At 44.8% G+C, this 17547-nt stretch overlaps 1 protein-coding gene across 2 annotated transcripts in view; it reads left to right on the top strand.

Annotated features, from left to right (window-relative positions):
* LOC124041840 (cadherin-12-like) overlaps positions 1-16811 on the top strand; it is a 38571-nt gene extending 21760 nt beyond the window's left edge. For both annotated transcript variants that reach the window (XM_046359903.1, XM_046359904.1), the window contains exons 6-12: positions 171-358; positions 8425-8678; positions 9921-10057; positions 13180-13301; positions 13447-13561; positions 15078-15329; positions 16097-16811. In XM_046359903.1, coding sequence (XP_046215859.1) covers positions 171-358; positions 8425-8678; positions 9921-10057; positions 13180-13301; positions 13447-13561; positions 15078-15329; positions 16097-16629 — 1601 coding nt within the window. In that variant the 3' untranslated portion in view covers positions 16630-16811. The remainder of the gene's footprint in view (positions 1-170; positions 359-8424; positions 8679-9920; positions 10058-13179; positions 13302-13446; positions 13562-15077; positions 15330-16096) is intronic.
* The last annotated feature ends 736 nt before the right edge of the window (positions 16812-17547 follow it).

Below are 17547 nucleotides of genomic sequence, written 5' to 3'. Positions count from 1 at the left end.
CACTGTCTATACATAATCAATTGTTTAAAATGACCAGAGAAGTGATAACTGCACAGAGGATAATGTGAGTCTGTTGTCCTTAACACTACCGCCGTGACTTGACACATACAACCTGTTATTGGCTGATTTTTGTATTTTAAACTTTCTTGTCCATCTTTATTTTACGGCAGGTATTCTCCACCTCAGGGTCTCAGAATCATCGTCTGTGGGCTCAGCAGTAGGGAAGGTCAGAGCTCATGACCTGGATTCTGGGAAGAATGCAGAGGTGGAATATTCTATAGTTCCTGGTGATGAAGGCAACATGTTTGACATCACCTCCAACGGGCACAGTCAGGAGGGAATCATAGTCCTTAGAAAAGTAGGAATTCACCACACTTCACCAGTCACTTAATTTAACTTGCACCCTTTTTCTCTGTGATGAGGATACTGTAGGTCCAGAAATGATATCCATTGCTCATGTTTATGGAACAGTTTCTCAATTTCCTTCCATAAGAATTTCAGATCAGTTATGATAGATCATGAGCAATGCAGTTCACATAGATAATTAAAATAATGGACTACTTGGGCCTTGGAATATTACTAGATTGTTTCTGCATACCTACTCTTATCACAGCTACAAACCACCCTCAGAACCTAACCAGGAGGAAGTAAGGAGAACTTGATGATCCCTATTTCCTGGAAGTCTAAAACTGTTTTGTGATAATTTTCGCAGGAAAGTGCCCACCCACTGGGCACTGACGTCATGTCAATGTCATTTCCACATTGGTTCAACGTCCTTTCTTTGGAATTACGTGGAAACAGTGTTGATTTAACCAGTGTGTGCCCAGTGGGCAATGTTTTTGGATTTAGCTGACATGAATAAATAAATGCCTCCAAGGCTAGGATCAGAAAACACACCTCCTGATGGGATGTGACAAGAAGGAACCCCTTTAGACATCCTCTTTGCAGCAGCTCTTCTCTCTGTGACCCACAGACTTCCAAACTCTTATCTTCACATAAATGGATAGTTGGGGGAAAAAAGAAGCTTTTGTACTGGGTTTGACTGCACCTCTCGTTTGTTCTGGGATGATATTATTACTTGTTCACAGATGCGGTCTGTATCTTGCAGCTGTGCGGGTTCCGTCGCAAATACTGTGTTTTTGTGTTTCTGGAGGACGTCCTTGGATAGATAGACGTCTCCCGAAGTGCCACTTGCATTTGTGTGACAATGAAACATTCGGCACTTTCTTGCAAATACATCGTGGGAATTATGTGTAAATGCACCGTTGTCTTCTGAAATTGAAATGATTATAGGGCCATCGTTTTGTAGATCTTTGTATCACAGCCATCTGTCTTATTGCTCTGTCTATTGCTCCCACCCTCTAACTGTGAGACATCTACAAGATCCTGACAAGTAGCCCAAAATGACCATCCATATACCTGACTTGTGTACATTTGTTAAAACATCACGTGACCACCCACTGTGAAAGCCCAGGTGTTGGAGGAAAGTATAGAAAATTGCTGAGACAGGTTATTTGACTCCCGTCTCTGACTTAGGGAGGGCTCAGCCAACGTTTGCCACAGTGTGATAAGAGGATTTGGAATAATGGGTTCAAGGGATAATCGGCTCCGTCAAAATAAAAGATTATAGTGAAATGGTAGGTAAACTGCCTGTGGGATTTGAATGCCCTCGACATGTATTTGTGTGTCAAGATATCGGGGTCTTTCTACATTGGACAGTTTGCTGGATTTAGTTGCGGTCTGAAAGCACAACCGAATCTAAGATATGCTTCAAGACTCCAGTAGTTATTATCTGGAAGGTTTCAACCTTTATACGTTAGACTATCAACCACTTTTGATTGATTTGAGATAATATGATCTCTTTCCAAGCTGAGTTCTGGTATATTACAAAAGTAGTTACCATGTGGATTATCAGTGAATTTAAAAAAATGTCTCCCCTCTCATTTTAAGTAGTAGGTTGAGGCACTTTTCTATTCAATTGATCTCCTAGATGATGAGGCAAGGGAGGTGAGTCAGGCACACAGGAGGGCAAAGTGAAAACAGCAGGAGCTTCCTCACACAAATACTGTAATTGACACCTCTGTGCCGATGATAAGACATTCCACTAGGTTGTGGATTTGTGGTGGAAGGTAGAGTAGCAGGGTATAGGCCCAAAATAACAATGGGTGGGTTCAATTCACAGATCATTCATATTTTACCTGCTAATTTACATTTATGCAGTGTTGCAGGAATTATGTTCCCTGCATGTAACACTGAACAGTGCTTTTAGGATGGGATGGCACACATGCTGTGGTGTCTGTCCTCCTGCATCACCGGCCCACTCCTGTTGTCTGTCTGGTTGTTATATAGTCAGCAAGGTGGCTGCCATTTTCACAGATGACCAGATGTTTGCATGCATGTGCCTCAGACAGGGACTGCTGTGTGTGTGTGTGTGTGTGTGTGTGTGTGTGTGTGTGTGTGTGTGTGTGTGTGTGTGTGTGTGTGTGTGTGTGTGTGTGTGTGTGTGTGTGTGTGTGTGTGTGTGTGTGTGTGTGTGTGTGTGTGTGTGTGTGTGTGTGTGTGTGTGTGTTGACAGTGAGAACTGTTTGGCTGTAAGCACAAACTAGGGACCCAGCTGAGATAATGTAAGACTGTAACATAGGGTGAGAAAGCTGTTCTCAAAGTATCTTCCTGAAAATCTGTAAAAAACTAAGCACTCACTTTTCATGTCTCAAATGGCTTAAAAGCGGAGACACTGAAGAATATGAATCTCTTTTGGTAAAAGCACATGGAAACCAACCCTTTTGGTTAATTTTAGATTAATCAATCTTGGTTGGTGCAGTTAACAGTGACATTTCCATATCAAAGTGCTTGACTTCCGTCTCTGTTGAGCATACTAAACCGAACAGAGTGTCATGCAGGTGAATGAGGACCCAAAAGCGACTTGGCGAAAACAGAGTTTTTAATCCAGTAAGAAACTTTACAAAACAAAAAGCATAATACTACTCGTAAAGACAAGAACAGACAGGAGACTTGATCGAGAACTGCAGGTTGCCTCGGGAAGGCACTTGAACCTAGCAGACTCAGACACCTGCTCACCACGCAGCATCTGAGGGAAACACGACACGACAGGGCAAAACATAGACACAGCACGGTGAATTATAGATGAGGATCCGACGGGGCAGGAACGGAAAACAAGGAGAGAAATAGGGACTCTAATCAGGGAAAAGGATCGGGAACAGGTGTGGGAAGACTAAATGATGATTAGGGGAATAGGAACAGCTGGGAGCAGGAACGGAACGATAGAGAGAAGAGAGAGCGAGAGAGTGAGAGAGGGAGGGGGAGAGAGAGGGATAGAAAGAGGGAAAGAACCTAATAAGACCAGCAGAGGGAAACGAATAGAAGGGGAAGCACAGGGACAAGACATGATAATCAATGACAAAACATGACAGTACCCCCCCACTCACCGAGCGCCTCCTGGCGCACTCGAGGAGGAATCCTGGCGGCAACGGAGGAAATCATCAATGAGTGAACGGTCCAGCACGTCCCGAGACGGAACCCAACTCCTCTCCTCAGGACCGTAACCCTCCCAATCCACTAAGTATTGGTGACCCCGTCCCGAGAACGCATGTCCATGATCTTATGTACCTTGTAAATAGGTGCGCTCTCGACAAGGACGGGGGGGGGAGGAAGACGAACAGGGGTGCGAAGAAAGGGCTTGACACAGGAGACATGGAAGACAGGATGGACGCGACGAAGATGTCGCGGAAGAAGCAGTCGCACAGCGACAGGATTGACGACCTGGGAGACACGGAACGGACCAATGAACCGCGGAGTCAACTTACGAGAAGCTGTCGTAAGAGGAAGGTTGCGAGTGGAAAGCCACACTCTCTGGCCGCAACAATACCTTGGACTCTTAATCCTGCGTTTATTGGCGGCTCTCACAGTCTGTGCCCTGTAGCGGCAAAGTGCAGACCTCACCCTCCTCCAGGTGCGCTCACAACGTTGGACAAACGCTTGAGCGGAGGGAACGCTGGACTCGGCAAGCTGGGATGAGAACAGAGGAGGCTGGTAACCCAGACTACTCTGAAACGGAGATAACCCGGTAGCAGACGAAGGAAGCGAGTTGTGAGCGTATTCTGCCCAGGGGAGCTGTTCTGCCCAAGACGCAGGGTTTCTGAAAGAAAGGCTGCGTAGTATGCGACCAATCGTCTGATTGGCCCTCTCTGCTTGACCGTTAGACTGGGGATGAAACCCGGAAGAGAGACTGACGGACGCACCAATCAAACGACAGAACTCCCTCCAAAACTGTGACGTGAATTGCGGGCCTCTGTCTGAAACGGCGTCTAACGGGAGGCCATGAATTCTGAACACATTCTCGATAATGATTTGTGCCGTCTCCTTAGCGGAAGGAAGTTTAGCGAGGGGAATGAAATGTGCCGCCTTAGAGAACCTATCGACAACCGTAAGAATCACAGTCTTCCCCGCAGACAAAGGCAGACCGGTAATGAAGTCTAGGGCGATGTGAGACCATGGTCGAGAAGGAATGGGGAGCGGTCTGAGACGACCGGCAGGAGGAGAGTTACCCGACTTAGTCTGCGCGCAGTCCGAACAAGCAGCCACGAAACGGCGCGTGTCACGCTCCTGAGTCGGCCACCAAAAGCGCTGGCGAATAGACGCAAGAGTGCCTCGAACACCGGGATGACCAGCTAACTTGGCAGAGTGAGCCCACTGAAGAACAGCCAGACGAGTGGAAACAGGAACGAAAAGGAGGTTACTAGGACAAGCGCGCGGCGACGCAGTGTGCGTGAGTGCTTGCTTAACCTGTCTTTCAATTCCCCAGACTGTCAACCCGACAACACGCCCATAAGGAAGAATCCCCTCGGGATCAGTAGAAGCCACAGAAGAACTAAACAGACGGGATAAGGCATCAGGCTTGGTGTTCTTGCTACCCGGACGGTAAGAAATCACAAACTCGAAACGAGCGAAAAACAACGCCCAACGAGCTTGACGGGCATTAAGTCGTTTGGCAGAACGGATGTACTCAAGGTTCTTATGGTCTGTCCAAACGACAAAAGGAACGGTCGCCCCCTCCAACCACTGTCGCCATTCGCCTAGGGCTAAGCGGATGGCGAGCAGTTCACGGTTACCCACATCATAGTTGCGCTCAGATGGCGACAGGCGATGAGAAAAATAAGCGCAAGGATGAACCTTATCGTCAGACTGGAAGCGCTGGGATAGAATGGCTCCCACGCCTACCTCTGAAGCGTCAACCTCGACAATGAATTGTCTAGTGACGTCAGGAGTAACGAGGATAGGAGCGGACGTAAAACGTTCTTTTAGAAGATCAAAAGCTCCCTGGGCGGAACCGGACCACTTAAAACACGTCTTGACAGAAGTAAGAGCTGTGAGAGGGGCAGCAACTTGACCGAAATTACGAATGAAACGCCGATAGAAATTAGCGAAACCTAAAAAGCGCTGCAACTCGACACGTGACCTTGGAACGGGCCAATCACTGACAGCTTGGACCTTAGCGGAATCCATCTGAATGCCTTCAGCGGAAATAACGGAACCGAGAAAAGTAACGGAGGAGACATGAAAAGAGCACTTCTCAGCCTTTACGTAGAGACAATTCTCTAAAAGGCGCTGTAGAACACGTCGAACGTGCTGAACATGAATCTCGAGTGACGGTGAAAAAATCAGGATATCGTCAAGATAGACAAAAACAAAGATGTTCAGCATGTCTCTCAGAACATCATTAACTAATGCCTGAAAAACAGCTGGCGCATTGGCGAGACCAAACGGCAGAACCCGGTACTCAAAATGCCCTAACGGAGTGTTAAACGCCGTTTTCCACTCGTCCCCCTCTCTGATGCGCACGAGATGGTAAGCGTTACGAAGGTCCAACTTAGTAAAGCACCTGGCTCCCTGCAGAATCTCGAAGGCTGATGACATAAGGGGAAGCGGATAACGATTCTTAACCGTTATGTCATTCAGCCCTCGATAATCCACGCAGGGGCGCAGAGTACCGTCCTTCTTCTTAACAAAAAAGAACCCCGCCCCGGCCGGAGAGGAAGAAGGCACTATGGTACCGGCGTCAAGAGACACAGATAAATAATCCTCGAGAGCCTTACGTTCGGGAGCCGACAGAGAGTATAGTCTACCCCGAGGAGGAGTGGTCCCCGGAAGGAGATCAATACTACAATCATACGACCGGTGAGGAGGAAGGGAGTTGGCTCGGGACCGACTGAAGACCGTGCGCAGATCATGATATTCCTCCGGCACTCCTGTCAAATCGCCAGGTTCCTCCTGAGAAGTGGGGACAGAAGAAATGGGAGGGATGGCAGACATTAAGCACTTCACATGACAAGATACGTTCCAGGATAGGATAGAATTACAAGACCAATTAATAGAAGGATTATGACATACTAGCCAGGGATGACCCAAAACAACAGGTGTGAAAGGTGAACGAAAAATCAAAAAAGAAATAGTCTCACTGTGGTTACCAGATACTGTGAGAGTTAAAGGTAGTGTCTCAAATCTGATACTGGGAAGATGACTACCATCTAAGGCAAACATGGGCGTAGGCTTGTCTAACTGTCTGAAAGGAATGTTATGTTTCCGAACCCATGCTTCGTCCATGAAACAACCCTCAGCCCCAGAGTCAATCAAGGCACTGCATGTAGCACCCGAACCGGTCCAGCGTAGATGGACCGACATAGTAGTACAGGATCTAGATGAAGAGACCTGAGTAGTAGCGCTCACCAGTAGCCCTCCGCTTACTGATGGGCTCTGGCCTCTTACTGGACATGAATTAACAAAATGTCCATCAAATCCGCAATAGAGGCACAGGCGGTTGGTGATCCTCCGTTCCCTCTCCTTAGTCGAGATGCGAATCTCTCCCAGCTGCATGGGCTCAGTCTCAGAGCCAGAGGAGGGAGATGGTTGCGATGCGGAGCAGGGAAACACCGTTGATGCGAACTCTCTTCCACGAGCCTGGTGACGAAGATCTACCCGTCGTTCTATGCGGATGGCGAGAGCAATCAAAGAGTCCACACTGGAAGGAACCTCCCGAGAGAGAATCTCATCTTTGACCACTGTGTGGAGTCCCTCCAGAAAACGAGCGAGCAGCGCCGGCTCGTTCCAGTCACTAGAGGCAGCAAGAGTACGAAACTCTATAGAGTAATCCGTTATGGATCGATCACCTTGGCATAGGGAAGCCAGGGCCCTAGAAGCCTCCCCACCAAAAACTGAACGGTCAAAAACCCGAATCATCTCCTCTTTAAAGTTCTGGTAATTGTTAGAACAATCAGCCCTTGCCTCCCAGATAGCTGTGCCCCACTCTCGGGCCCGGCCAGTAAGGAGTGAAATGACGTAAGCAACCCGAGCTCTCTCTCTAGAGTATGTGTTGGGTTGGAGAGAGAACACAATCTCACACTGGGTGAGAAAGGAGCGGCACTCAGTGGGCTGCCCGGAGTAGCAAGGTGGGTTATTAACCCTAGGTTCTGGAGGCTCGGCAGGCCAGGAAGTAACAGGTGGCACGAGACGAAGACTCTGGAACTGTCCAGAGAGGTCGGAAACCTGAGCGGCCAGGTTCTCCACGGCATGGCGAGCAGCAGACAATTCCTGCTCGTGTCTGCCGAGCATGGCTCCTTGGATCTCGACAGCAGTGTTACGAGCCTCTGTAGTCGCTGGGTCCATTCCTCGGTCGGATCCTTCTGTCATGCAGGTGAATGAGGACCCAAAAGCGACTTGGCGAAAACAGAGTTTTTAATCCAGTAAGAAACTTTACAAAACAAAAAGCATAATACTACTCGTAAAGACAAGAACAGACAGGAGACTTGATCGAGAACTGCAGGTTGCCTCGGGAAGGCACTTGAACCTAGCAGACTCAGACACCTGCTCACCACGCAGCATCTGAGGGAAACACGACACGACAGGGCAAAACATAGACACAGCACGGTGAATTATAGATGAGGATCCGACGGGGCAGGAACGGAAAACAAGGAGAGAAATAGGGACTCTAATCAGGGAAAAGGATCGGGAACAGGTGTGGGAAGACTAAATGATGATTAGGGGAATAGGAACAGCTGGGAGCAGGAACGGAACGATAGAGAGAAGAGAGAGCGAGAGAGTGAGAGAGGGAGGGGGAGAGAGAGGGATAAAAAGAGGGAAAGAACCTAATAAGACCAGCAGAGGGAAACGAATAGAAGGGGAAGCACAGGGACAAGACATGATAATTAATGACAAAACATGACACAGAGGTGTTAACAAACTGAACCAAGACAAGTATGTCCCCCTAAGCTTTGTATTTGACCATTGCACAGTATATTCAGTGTTCATGTAAAATGTTCGCTTTTTATGTTTTTTTCTGTGTTGATTGATATTTCTGAATAATAAATGCATTTCACTTTGCTGATTACTCCTTCACTCATTATGTTTCAGCATCTCGACTACGAAAACAAAAGGTCGTACACCTTTAAAGTGGAGGCCTCCAACGCTCACCTGGACCCCCGGTTCCTCCACCTGGGCCCTTTCAAAGACACCACCACAGTCAAGGTCAATGTGCTGGATGTGAACGAACCCCCTGTGTTCACTAAGACCTCTTACACCATAGATGTGTATGAGGATACTCCTGTGGGCACAATTATTGGATCAGTTACTGCACAGGACCTAGACGCAAGCAGCAGTGCAGTTAGGTTCGTCATCATGCATACATTTATACATTATATATATATATACAGTACCAGTCAAACGTTTGGACACACCTACTCATTCAAGGATTTTTCTTTGTTTTGACTATTTTCTACATTGTAGACTAAATGTGAAGACATTGAAACTATGACATAACACATATGGAGTTATGCAGTAACCAAAAAAGTGTTCAAAAAAAAAGGGTGGCTACTTTGAAGTATCTCAGTTATAAAATATATTTTGATTTGTTTAACAATTATTGGTTACTACATGATTCCATATGTGTTATTTCATAGGTTTGATGTATTCACTATTATTCTACAATGTAGAAAATAGTCAAAATAAAGAAAAACCCTTGAATGAGTAGGTGTGTCCAAACTTTTGACTGGTACTGTATTTAAAAAGTGTTATTTGCCTACTGTATGTTTACTTAAGGGTGAGCTCCATCACGGCTGGGGTTGAGAAATGGGTCCATCATGGGCTGAGTTACTTTACATTTGGGCACCTACCTCTGACATTTTAAGACCCACCGGTCGCTCTGCTCTTCAGAGGTATAAATGAACACTGATCTACTATCACATTTGTTTGTCGTCATTTTTTTTTTTTTGTCGTCATTTTTCAAATGTTTTTCAAGTACGGTTGACTTCCACTCTGTTAGTGTTGAGAGCGGGAATGTGAGACGCGGGACATGTCTTGCACAAGACCATCAAAATAGTTTGTAGCCCAGCTGTGTGTTTTTTGTTGTCTATGAATATTTCATGGCTTACTACAAATGGAAGAGGCAGTAATTCACCTTGCTTGAAAGGCAGTCTTCGTGATGGCTGCTTAATATTTTAGAGCATTACATTTGTCATCGTTCTTTTGGGATATGGAACACTTAAATGTACTCAAACGCTGATCAGAACACAACCAGGCTGCATCCCAAATGACATCCTATTCCCTATGTGGGGCACTTCCTTTGACCAGGCCCTGGGGATAGGGAATCGGATGATATTTGGGACAAATCCTTAGTCTCTACATGAAAAGAAAATGATTATTTGTCTGTGTAATGTTTGCTGTCATAGCCTTGGTCTTTATTTGATTGATCTTTCTGACATTTCGCCTTGGGGACCAATAAAATATGGATCTATCGCTATAGATCTATTACGTAGAAAAGGTTCAGCTGTAAGTCTTGATTGAGAGATGCCATGTGAGGTTGAGGGAATCATATGTATATGTTTATTATATGTTTTCTGCATGTCTTGTAGGTACTCTATTGAGTGGAAGAGGCCTGTGGACAGCTGCTTTGACATTGATACTGTGGAAGGGACCATCTCCACCAACGAGATGTTGGACAGAGAGAGTAATAGGCAGCACAATATCTCTGTAGTGGCCACTAAAGTTAGTAAGTATTGGGACAAAGAGTTAATATGTATAGAATATATATTAATATTAGAGGCGGCTGGTTGGAGGAGCTATAGGAGGACAGGCTCACTGTAATGTCTGGACTGGAATTAATGGAATGGAGTCAAACACGTTGTTTCCATGTGCTTGATGTGTTTGGTAACATTAATTTATTCCATTCCAGCCATTACAATGAGCCAGTCCGCCTATAACTCCTTCCACCAGCCTCTTCTGGTTAATATACAATGCATTTGGAAAGTAATTAGACCCCTTGACTTTCCCACATTTCGTTACGTTACAGCCTTAATTCTAAAATGTATTAAATATTCATTATTTCTCGTCAATCTACACACCCTTTGCTATGAAACACGAAATTGAGCTCAGATACATCCTGTTTCTATTGATCATTCTTAAAATGTTACCACCTGTGGTAAATTCAATTGATTGAACATGATTTAGAAAGACACACACCTGTCTATAGAAGGTCCCACAATTGACAGTGCATGTCAGAGCATAAACCAAGCCATGAGGTTGAAGGAATTGTCCGTAGAGCTCAGCGATAGGATTGTGTTGAGGCACAGATCTGAGGAAGGGTACCAAAAGATTTCTGAAGCATTGAAGGTCCCAAGAACACAGTGGCCTCCATAATTCATAAATGGAAGAAGTTTGGAACCATCAAGACTCTTCCTAGAGCTGGCTGGCTGCCCGGCCAAACTTAACAATCGGGGGAGAAGGGCCTTGCTAAGGGAGGTGACCAAGAACCGAATGTTCACTGTGACAGAGCTCTAGAGTTCCTCTGTGGAGTTGGGAGAACCTTCTAGAAGGACAATCATCTCTGCAGCACTCCACCAATAAGGCCTTTATGGTAGAGTGGCCAGAAGGAAGCCAGTCCTCAGTAAAAGGCATACGAATGCCCACTTGGAGTTTGTCAAAATGCACCTAAAGGACTCTCAGACCATGAGAAACAAGATTCTCTGGTCTGATGAAACCAAGATTGAAGTCTTTAGCCTGAATGCCAAGCGTCACATCTGGAGGAAACATGGCAACATCCTTAAGCCTAGTGTTTATCAGTGGCAGGGACTGGGAGACTAGTCAGGATCGAGGGAAAGATGAACGGAGCAAAGTGCAGAGGTATCCTTGATGGAACCCTGCTACAGAGTGCTCAGGATCTCAGACTGGGGCGAAGGTTCATCTTCTAACAGGGCAACTATCCTAAACACACAGCCAAGACAACACAGGAGTGACTTCAGGACAAGTCTCTGAATGTCCTTGAGTGGCCCAGCCAGAACCTAGTCCTGAACCCGACCGATCATCTCTGGAGAGACCTGGAAATAGCTGTGCATGTCACGTCCTGACCTTAGTTCCTTTTTTATGTCTCTATTTTAGTTTGGTCAGGGCGTGAGTTGGGGTGGGCATTCTATGTGGTCTATGTTTTTGTATTTATGAGTTTGGCCTGGTATGGTTCCCAATCAGAGGCAGCTGTTTATCGTTGTCTCTGATTGACCACCTGACTGTGCTGCTGCTCCAGTTTCAACTGTTCTGCCTTATTATTATTCGACCATGCTGGTCATTTATGAACATTTGAACATCTTGGCCATGTTCTGTTATAATCTTCACCCGGCACAGCCAGAAGAGGACTGGCCACCCCACATAGCCTGGTTGCTCTCTAGGTTTCTTCCTAGGTTTTGGCCTTTCTAGGGAGTTTTTCCTAGCCACCGTGCTTCTACATCTGCATTGCTTGCTGTTTGGGGTTTTAGGCTGGGTTTCTGTACAGCACTTTGACATATCAGCTGATGTACGAAGGGCTATATAGATACATTTGATTTGATTTGATTTGCTTGAGTACCATACATTGGCAGCCTGTTTTCCCACAATGATTTGTGGGTAGTTGTTTTCTGTGCCTGTGTTTTACCATACAGAACTGTTTCGGTTTTCATTTATTTATCTTGCTCTTTTGTATTCTGTGTTCAGTTTAATAAATATATTATGGACACTTACCACGCTGCGCATTGGTCCGATATTTCAAACTCCTCGTCAGAGGAAGAAGGAAATCATTACAGTGCAGCAACGCTCCCCATCCAACCTGACAGAGCTTGAGAGGATCTGCAGAGAAGAATGGGAGAAACTCCCCAAATACAGGTGTGCCAAATTTGTAGCATCATACCCAAGAAGAATTTAGGATGTAATCGCTATCAAAGGTGCTTCAACAATGTACTGAGAAAAGTGTCTATATACTTATGTTAATGTGATATTTCAGTTTTTTACTTTTAATACATTTGCAAACATTTCTAAAAACTGTTTTTGCTTTGCCATTATGGGGTGTTATGTATAGATTGATGAGGAAAAACAACAATTTAATCAATTTCGGAATAAGGCTGTAACGTAACAAAATGTGGAAAAAGGGGTCTGAATACAAACCGAGTGCACCGCGGCCGTATTCACAAAGCCTCTCAGAGTAGAAGTGTTGATCTAAGAGAATTCTTTCCCTTTTAATTCATCATGAACAAGAGGGGGGCACTTCTCAAAGACTTCTCTGGAGCAAATAACTTGGATGGAGTTTGCAGTAGTTCACCTACACACACAATGTTCCATTCTTTTGGCACCATCTAGTGGAATTGACTTATACTCATAGTAATGCAGACTGACAGATTATACTGTATGAACTAATGCTATTTCTCCACGGGAAGGGCGGCTTTTTATATGGCAAGCTTTTCAATTGGAAAAAATAATTAGCATGATAAGCAAATCACCCAATACTATCAACACATATTATTAATATCTTATAATTTGTCCGTGCTGCCATTTGTTTTTCTATTATTATTATTTTTTTTAAATTCAATGGCTTTTACGTGTTGTGTTATTTCATTGTCAATTTCAAATTGATTGAATGAGGCATGCAATTCCAAATGCAAACAGAGAGTGTCACTGTTGCATATTTTATCAAGCTAGAATTAACATGTGCCCAATAAACCACAATACTGATTGTTTTAAAAAAGCAGTTCAGACATGATAAGAGAAAGGGCTTTTGCAATGCTCACTCATTTGTGATGCTCACTGAGGTCCACTATGTGCATGGTGTATTTATTATGTGTTGTATGATTACTGTTTTCTTTGATTCTGCAGACAACCCTCTCCTATCCAACAAGGTCACAGTCACAGTCAATGTGCTGGATGTCAACGAGTTCCCCCCGGAGCTTGCTGTTCCCTTTGACACTTTTGTCTGTGAAAATGCAGAAGTAGGCCAGGCAAGTACAGTTTCACTGTGAGAAAGACTGTTTGCGTGCGTGGAGTGCCGGTGCGTGTGAGAGAGAATGAAAGAGAATAATTGTGATAAATAGTTTCTCCACTTGGTTCTACGCCTAAAGTTGAAAGCTCTTTGTGCTTTGCCAGGTAATTCAGACCATCAGTGCTACGGACAAGGATCTTCCTGCTGTTGGACAGAGGTTCTTCTTCAAGTCCCCTAGGGAAATCAGAAACAGGAATTTCACCGTGCGAGACTTTGGAAGTAAGCCATATTTTTTCCCTCCAGGAAAAGAAAGAGAGAGACAGAGAGAGAGAGAGAGAGAGGCACGTTCAATAAGGATATTTTTATAGAAAGTTTCTTTATACAATAATATTATACAGGGACTATCTATTATGATGCAGTGCCAGTGACTCACTACAAATCTTTTTCCTTGATACTAGCTCCGTACAATATCCACAAACAATTGGTATTGTTTAGAGTTTTTGTCACGACCCAGGGGATGTCAGGCACTGCAGCCCCCATAAGCCCCCCCACCCCCCTAGGAAATGATCTCTAAAACAACATTTTCTCTCAGCCTCATGGCAAAATGTGTAAAATAGCTTGACATTTTATTTTTTTGTAACTGCACTACGCCACTGATACCAGGGTGCAAACATCCGGCCCACGAGGGTGTCGAATTAGGCCCGCGTGTGGTTTGAGTAAAAAATCAAATGAAGTCAGTATACTTTAAAATTACTAAAATCAATTGAAAGAAACTATTTGTAGATTGTGCCCAGCTCGATAATAATCACCAGAATGAAAGCTAGACATAGAAAATTCCCAGAACGATGGATAGAGAACAATTATTTTCCAATTTGATGTAGAGGAAAGGCCTCACTGAAGTCCGGATGCGGCACACCGGGGCAAGATGAGTTTGACACCCCTGCCCTAGAGCCTTACCATCTCACCAACCTCTGTTAGTATTTTTCTAACACAATAACACATAAATATCAGGCTTGATTCAGAGGGACAGCAGCGCTCATGGCAATCGCAGAAAACAGGCACAAGGTGTGCTTTAATGGCTCCTACTTGTCAAGTGAGATCTTTGTCCATCCAGGCAGAGGGAAGGCTGTACAGAGTCAGTTCACAACCACTATCCTGGTGCTGGAGAGGCAGGGCACATCTCGACACTTCATCTCTGTATAGCCATAAAAACGGCAGGCTTGTGTTTGTTTCTCAGAGCCGTGCATTGTGCTGCTGGCCCTATTTGTTTTCTGTTGTACATTCTAAGTACACACCTTCACCTTATTTCAAATAAGCCGAAAACCAAAAGCGGTAAAAGTGACAATTATACATCTCCCCTGAAGAACATTTGGGCTTGATAAAGGTCGGCTTAGACATCAGCAAATGCATGTAGCCCAAGACCGGCAGCATTGTAGATCTTTAGTACAGGCCCCTATATTCCTCCTGGAAAGAAGAGGATTAAATAAGAACTAAGGAAGTACTGCATGTATGTACTCTCAGTTGTATTACAAGTGAACAGTCTCTGATGGTCTCTCATTTGGTTTTCAGACAACACTGGGGGGATCGTGACCAGACAGACGTATAGGATTTCAGTCAGATATTTAGAGTTAATCGTTAATGGACGTGTGGGGTTTCAGCCATGTTGGGTTAATGGTTGTCATTTGGTTTCCAGACAACACTGCGGGAATAGTGACAAGATGTCTAGGGTTCCGGGGTGGATTTATTGATTGATTTGGGACATGTAGGGTTAAGGATAGTGTAATTTGGTTTCCAGACAACACGGCGGGGATAGTGACCAAGCGTGTAGGGTTCCAGAGGCGGGTCCAGGAGTACTACGTGATACCTGTGGTGGTGGAGGACAATGGGTATCCAGCCCAGAGCAGCACCGGCACCCTCACTGTCCGAGTGTGTGCCTGTGTGACTGAAGGGTCACTCCTGTCCTGCACGGCAGAGGCAGTCTTCCTACCGATGGGCCTCAGCACCTGGGCAGTGATGGCCATTTTACTGTGCATGGTCATACTCCTGGGTAAGTCCCGTCTATCATTCAGACTGCGATCCTGGTGCAGAGGCCGAGTATTTCAGAACTTTTCATCTGACACCTTGAGAATGAGAGTAATAATGATTACCCCACAAGTATTTATTTCCAACTACAGTATGAACTCTGTAAATGCAATTAATCAGAATGTTAAAGTGTATCATTTTACACTAGGGGGAGCTGAAGTCCTAACGTACAGTAACTTCATTAAATTGATGTCACAATTTGAAAAATGGCCCTTGGAAACAGTCCCATAACCATAATCATACTTATAGGTCGATTTAGCTCATTTTTCTTGGTCTGGCCATTCCCCCCTACTTTTTCCTACTAAAGTATCTCTTGCTGTTGCATAACGCAGTGAGCGCTTCATTAGTATGGAGGAGGCTGCTGTGCTGTAGTCTCTACTGTCTGCCATTGGGAAAGAGGAAAAAGGGAGGGAGAGGGAGATGAAAGCCAGGTGAAACAGCCTTTCATCCTGTCTCAGTACTACAATAGTGACAGATAGCATGTCAAAAATGGATCACGGCTGGCCTCAGGCTGTGATTATTTTAAGTTCTCCTGCTGAAAAAAGAAGGTCTGGAGAAATAAGGAAATTAGCTAATGGCTCCTAACACATGACATCCCACGGTCTCTTCCCATACCCTCCTACAGTACCTTGAAAGGCTCTTGAAATGCACGTCAATGTATATTTTCACTGCAGTACATCTATGTATGTAAAAGATAACACACTGTGTGTGCTTGGTTCTTTTATGTTGTAGCGATCTTTGCACTCTATGTCGGCCTGAGACGGCAGAAGAAGAGGGAGACGTTGATGTCATCCAAGGAGGACATCCGGGACAACGTGATCCACTACGATGATGAGGGGGGCGGCGAGGAGGACACCCACGCCTTCGACATGGGCACTCTGAGGAACACCAAAGCCATCAAGGAAAAAATGCTCTGCAGGGGCACAGGGTCAGAGGTCACCGCCCAAACTGAGATCAATGAGTCAACCCCCACCACAGAGGGCAGCGCAGACATCATCAGGGACTACATCCACCAGCGTCTCCAGGAGAACCACCTGGGTTTCTCTGCTCCGCCGTATGACTCACTGGTCACGTATGCCTACGAGGGGGATGGGTCGGTGGGCGAGTCGCTAAGCTCCATCGAGTCGTGGATGGCAGATGGAGGAGAAGACTTCAAATACCTCAGCGAGTGGGGGCCACCCTTTAAAACTGTAGCAGGGATATTAAACAAAGACAAAACAGATCCTCCCGCGGCGGAAGTGGAGGAGAGCCGAGAGTACTTGTGAGGACAAGACAAGCAGAAAAGACTAATGTGTTGCTTTTATGGTAGATTTGTTTTTAAAGACAATGGGAATAAAATCAAGCCTTTCAGTTCAGTTTTAATCATATTTTGTGGTGGTTGTTATTGTTGTTTATTTAGAAGACAGAACATTTGAAATGTTTTATTAAAATAAACTTGATAACCCTCTCTAAGTGCCTCAGGAACTGCTCTGTTTGTATGTAACTAAAAATGTTGTCCGAATATCCAGAATCTACAAAATGTCTTTAAAAAAAAGTATATTTAAAAGAGTCCCTCTCAACCATCCTCATATAGGCCAGCTGCACTCACACAATTGTGCTAAACTTGGCCTTTAGATAATAAACCTTTAAAAGCATGCAATTGTGAAAAACTCTTATCCTTGGATTCTGATGACCGAGCTCGAATTGACAGTACTGCTAATCACAATAGGCAAATTGTTTCCATCGAAAACAAGACTTGGGTCTTGTTTGTCTTGTGCATCAGTGAGGAGCTCCACGTTTTCATCCCCTTCTATTCTTGTCAAATTAAATGTCAAGTGATTTTTAAATGTCAACTGCAGTGGCATCTTTTATTGTAATGCAATTCTTGTTGAAGACCATGAGGATGAGACTCTATCTGGAGAAATACAAGCTTTCGACTTAACCACACACAAACTTCATCAAGCAGTCGGATGTATACATTTACTTTACAGCAAGTCAGCAGGGTAAGCTCAGACCGTTTCAGAGCATTATTTGATTTGTTCATCTACAATATGTTTAACATATTTCAATGTAGGCCTATGTTGATCTACCTAAATGCATACATTACGTTGTTATAATACTAAACACACAATCCTTGAGTAGGCAAGTGATAAACAGTTAATTGTTTTAGCGTGTGTTTTATTTGTTGAAGTAAGCAAATAGGT

Source organism: Oncorhynchus gorbuscha, linkage group LG08, assembly GCF_021184085.1.
Source record: "Oncorhynchus gorbuscha isolate QuinsamMale2020 ecotype Even-year linkage group LG08, OgorEven_v1.0, whole genome shotgun sequence".
Taxonomy (NCBI): Eukaryota; Metazoa; Chordata; class Actinopteri; order Salmoniformes; family Salmonidae; genus Oncorhynchus; species Oncorhynchus gorbuscha.
This window is presented reverse-complemented; position numbering and strand designations above follow the sequence as displayed.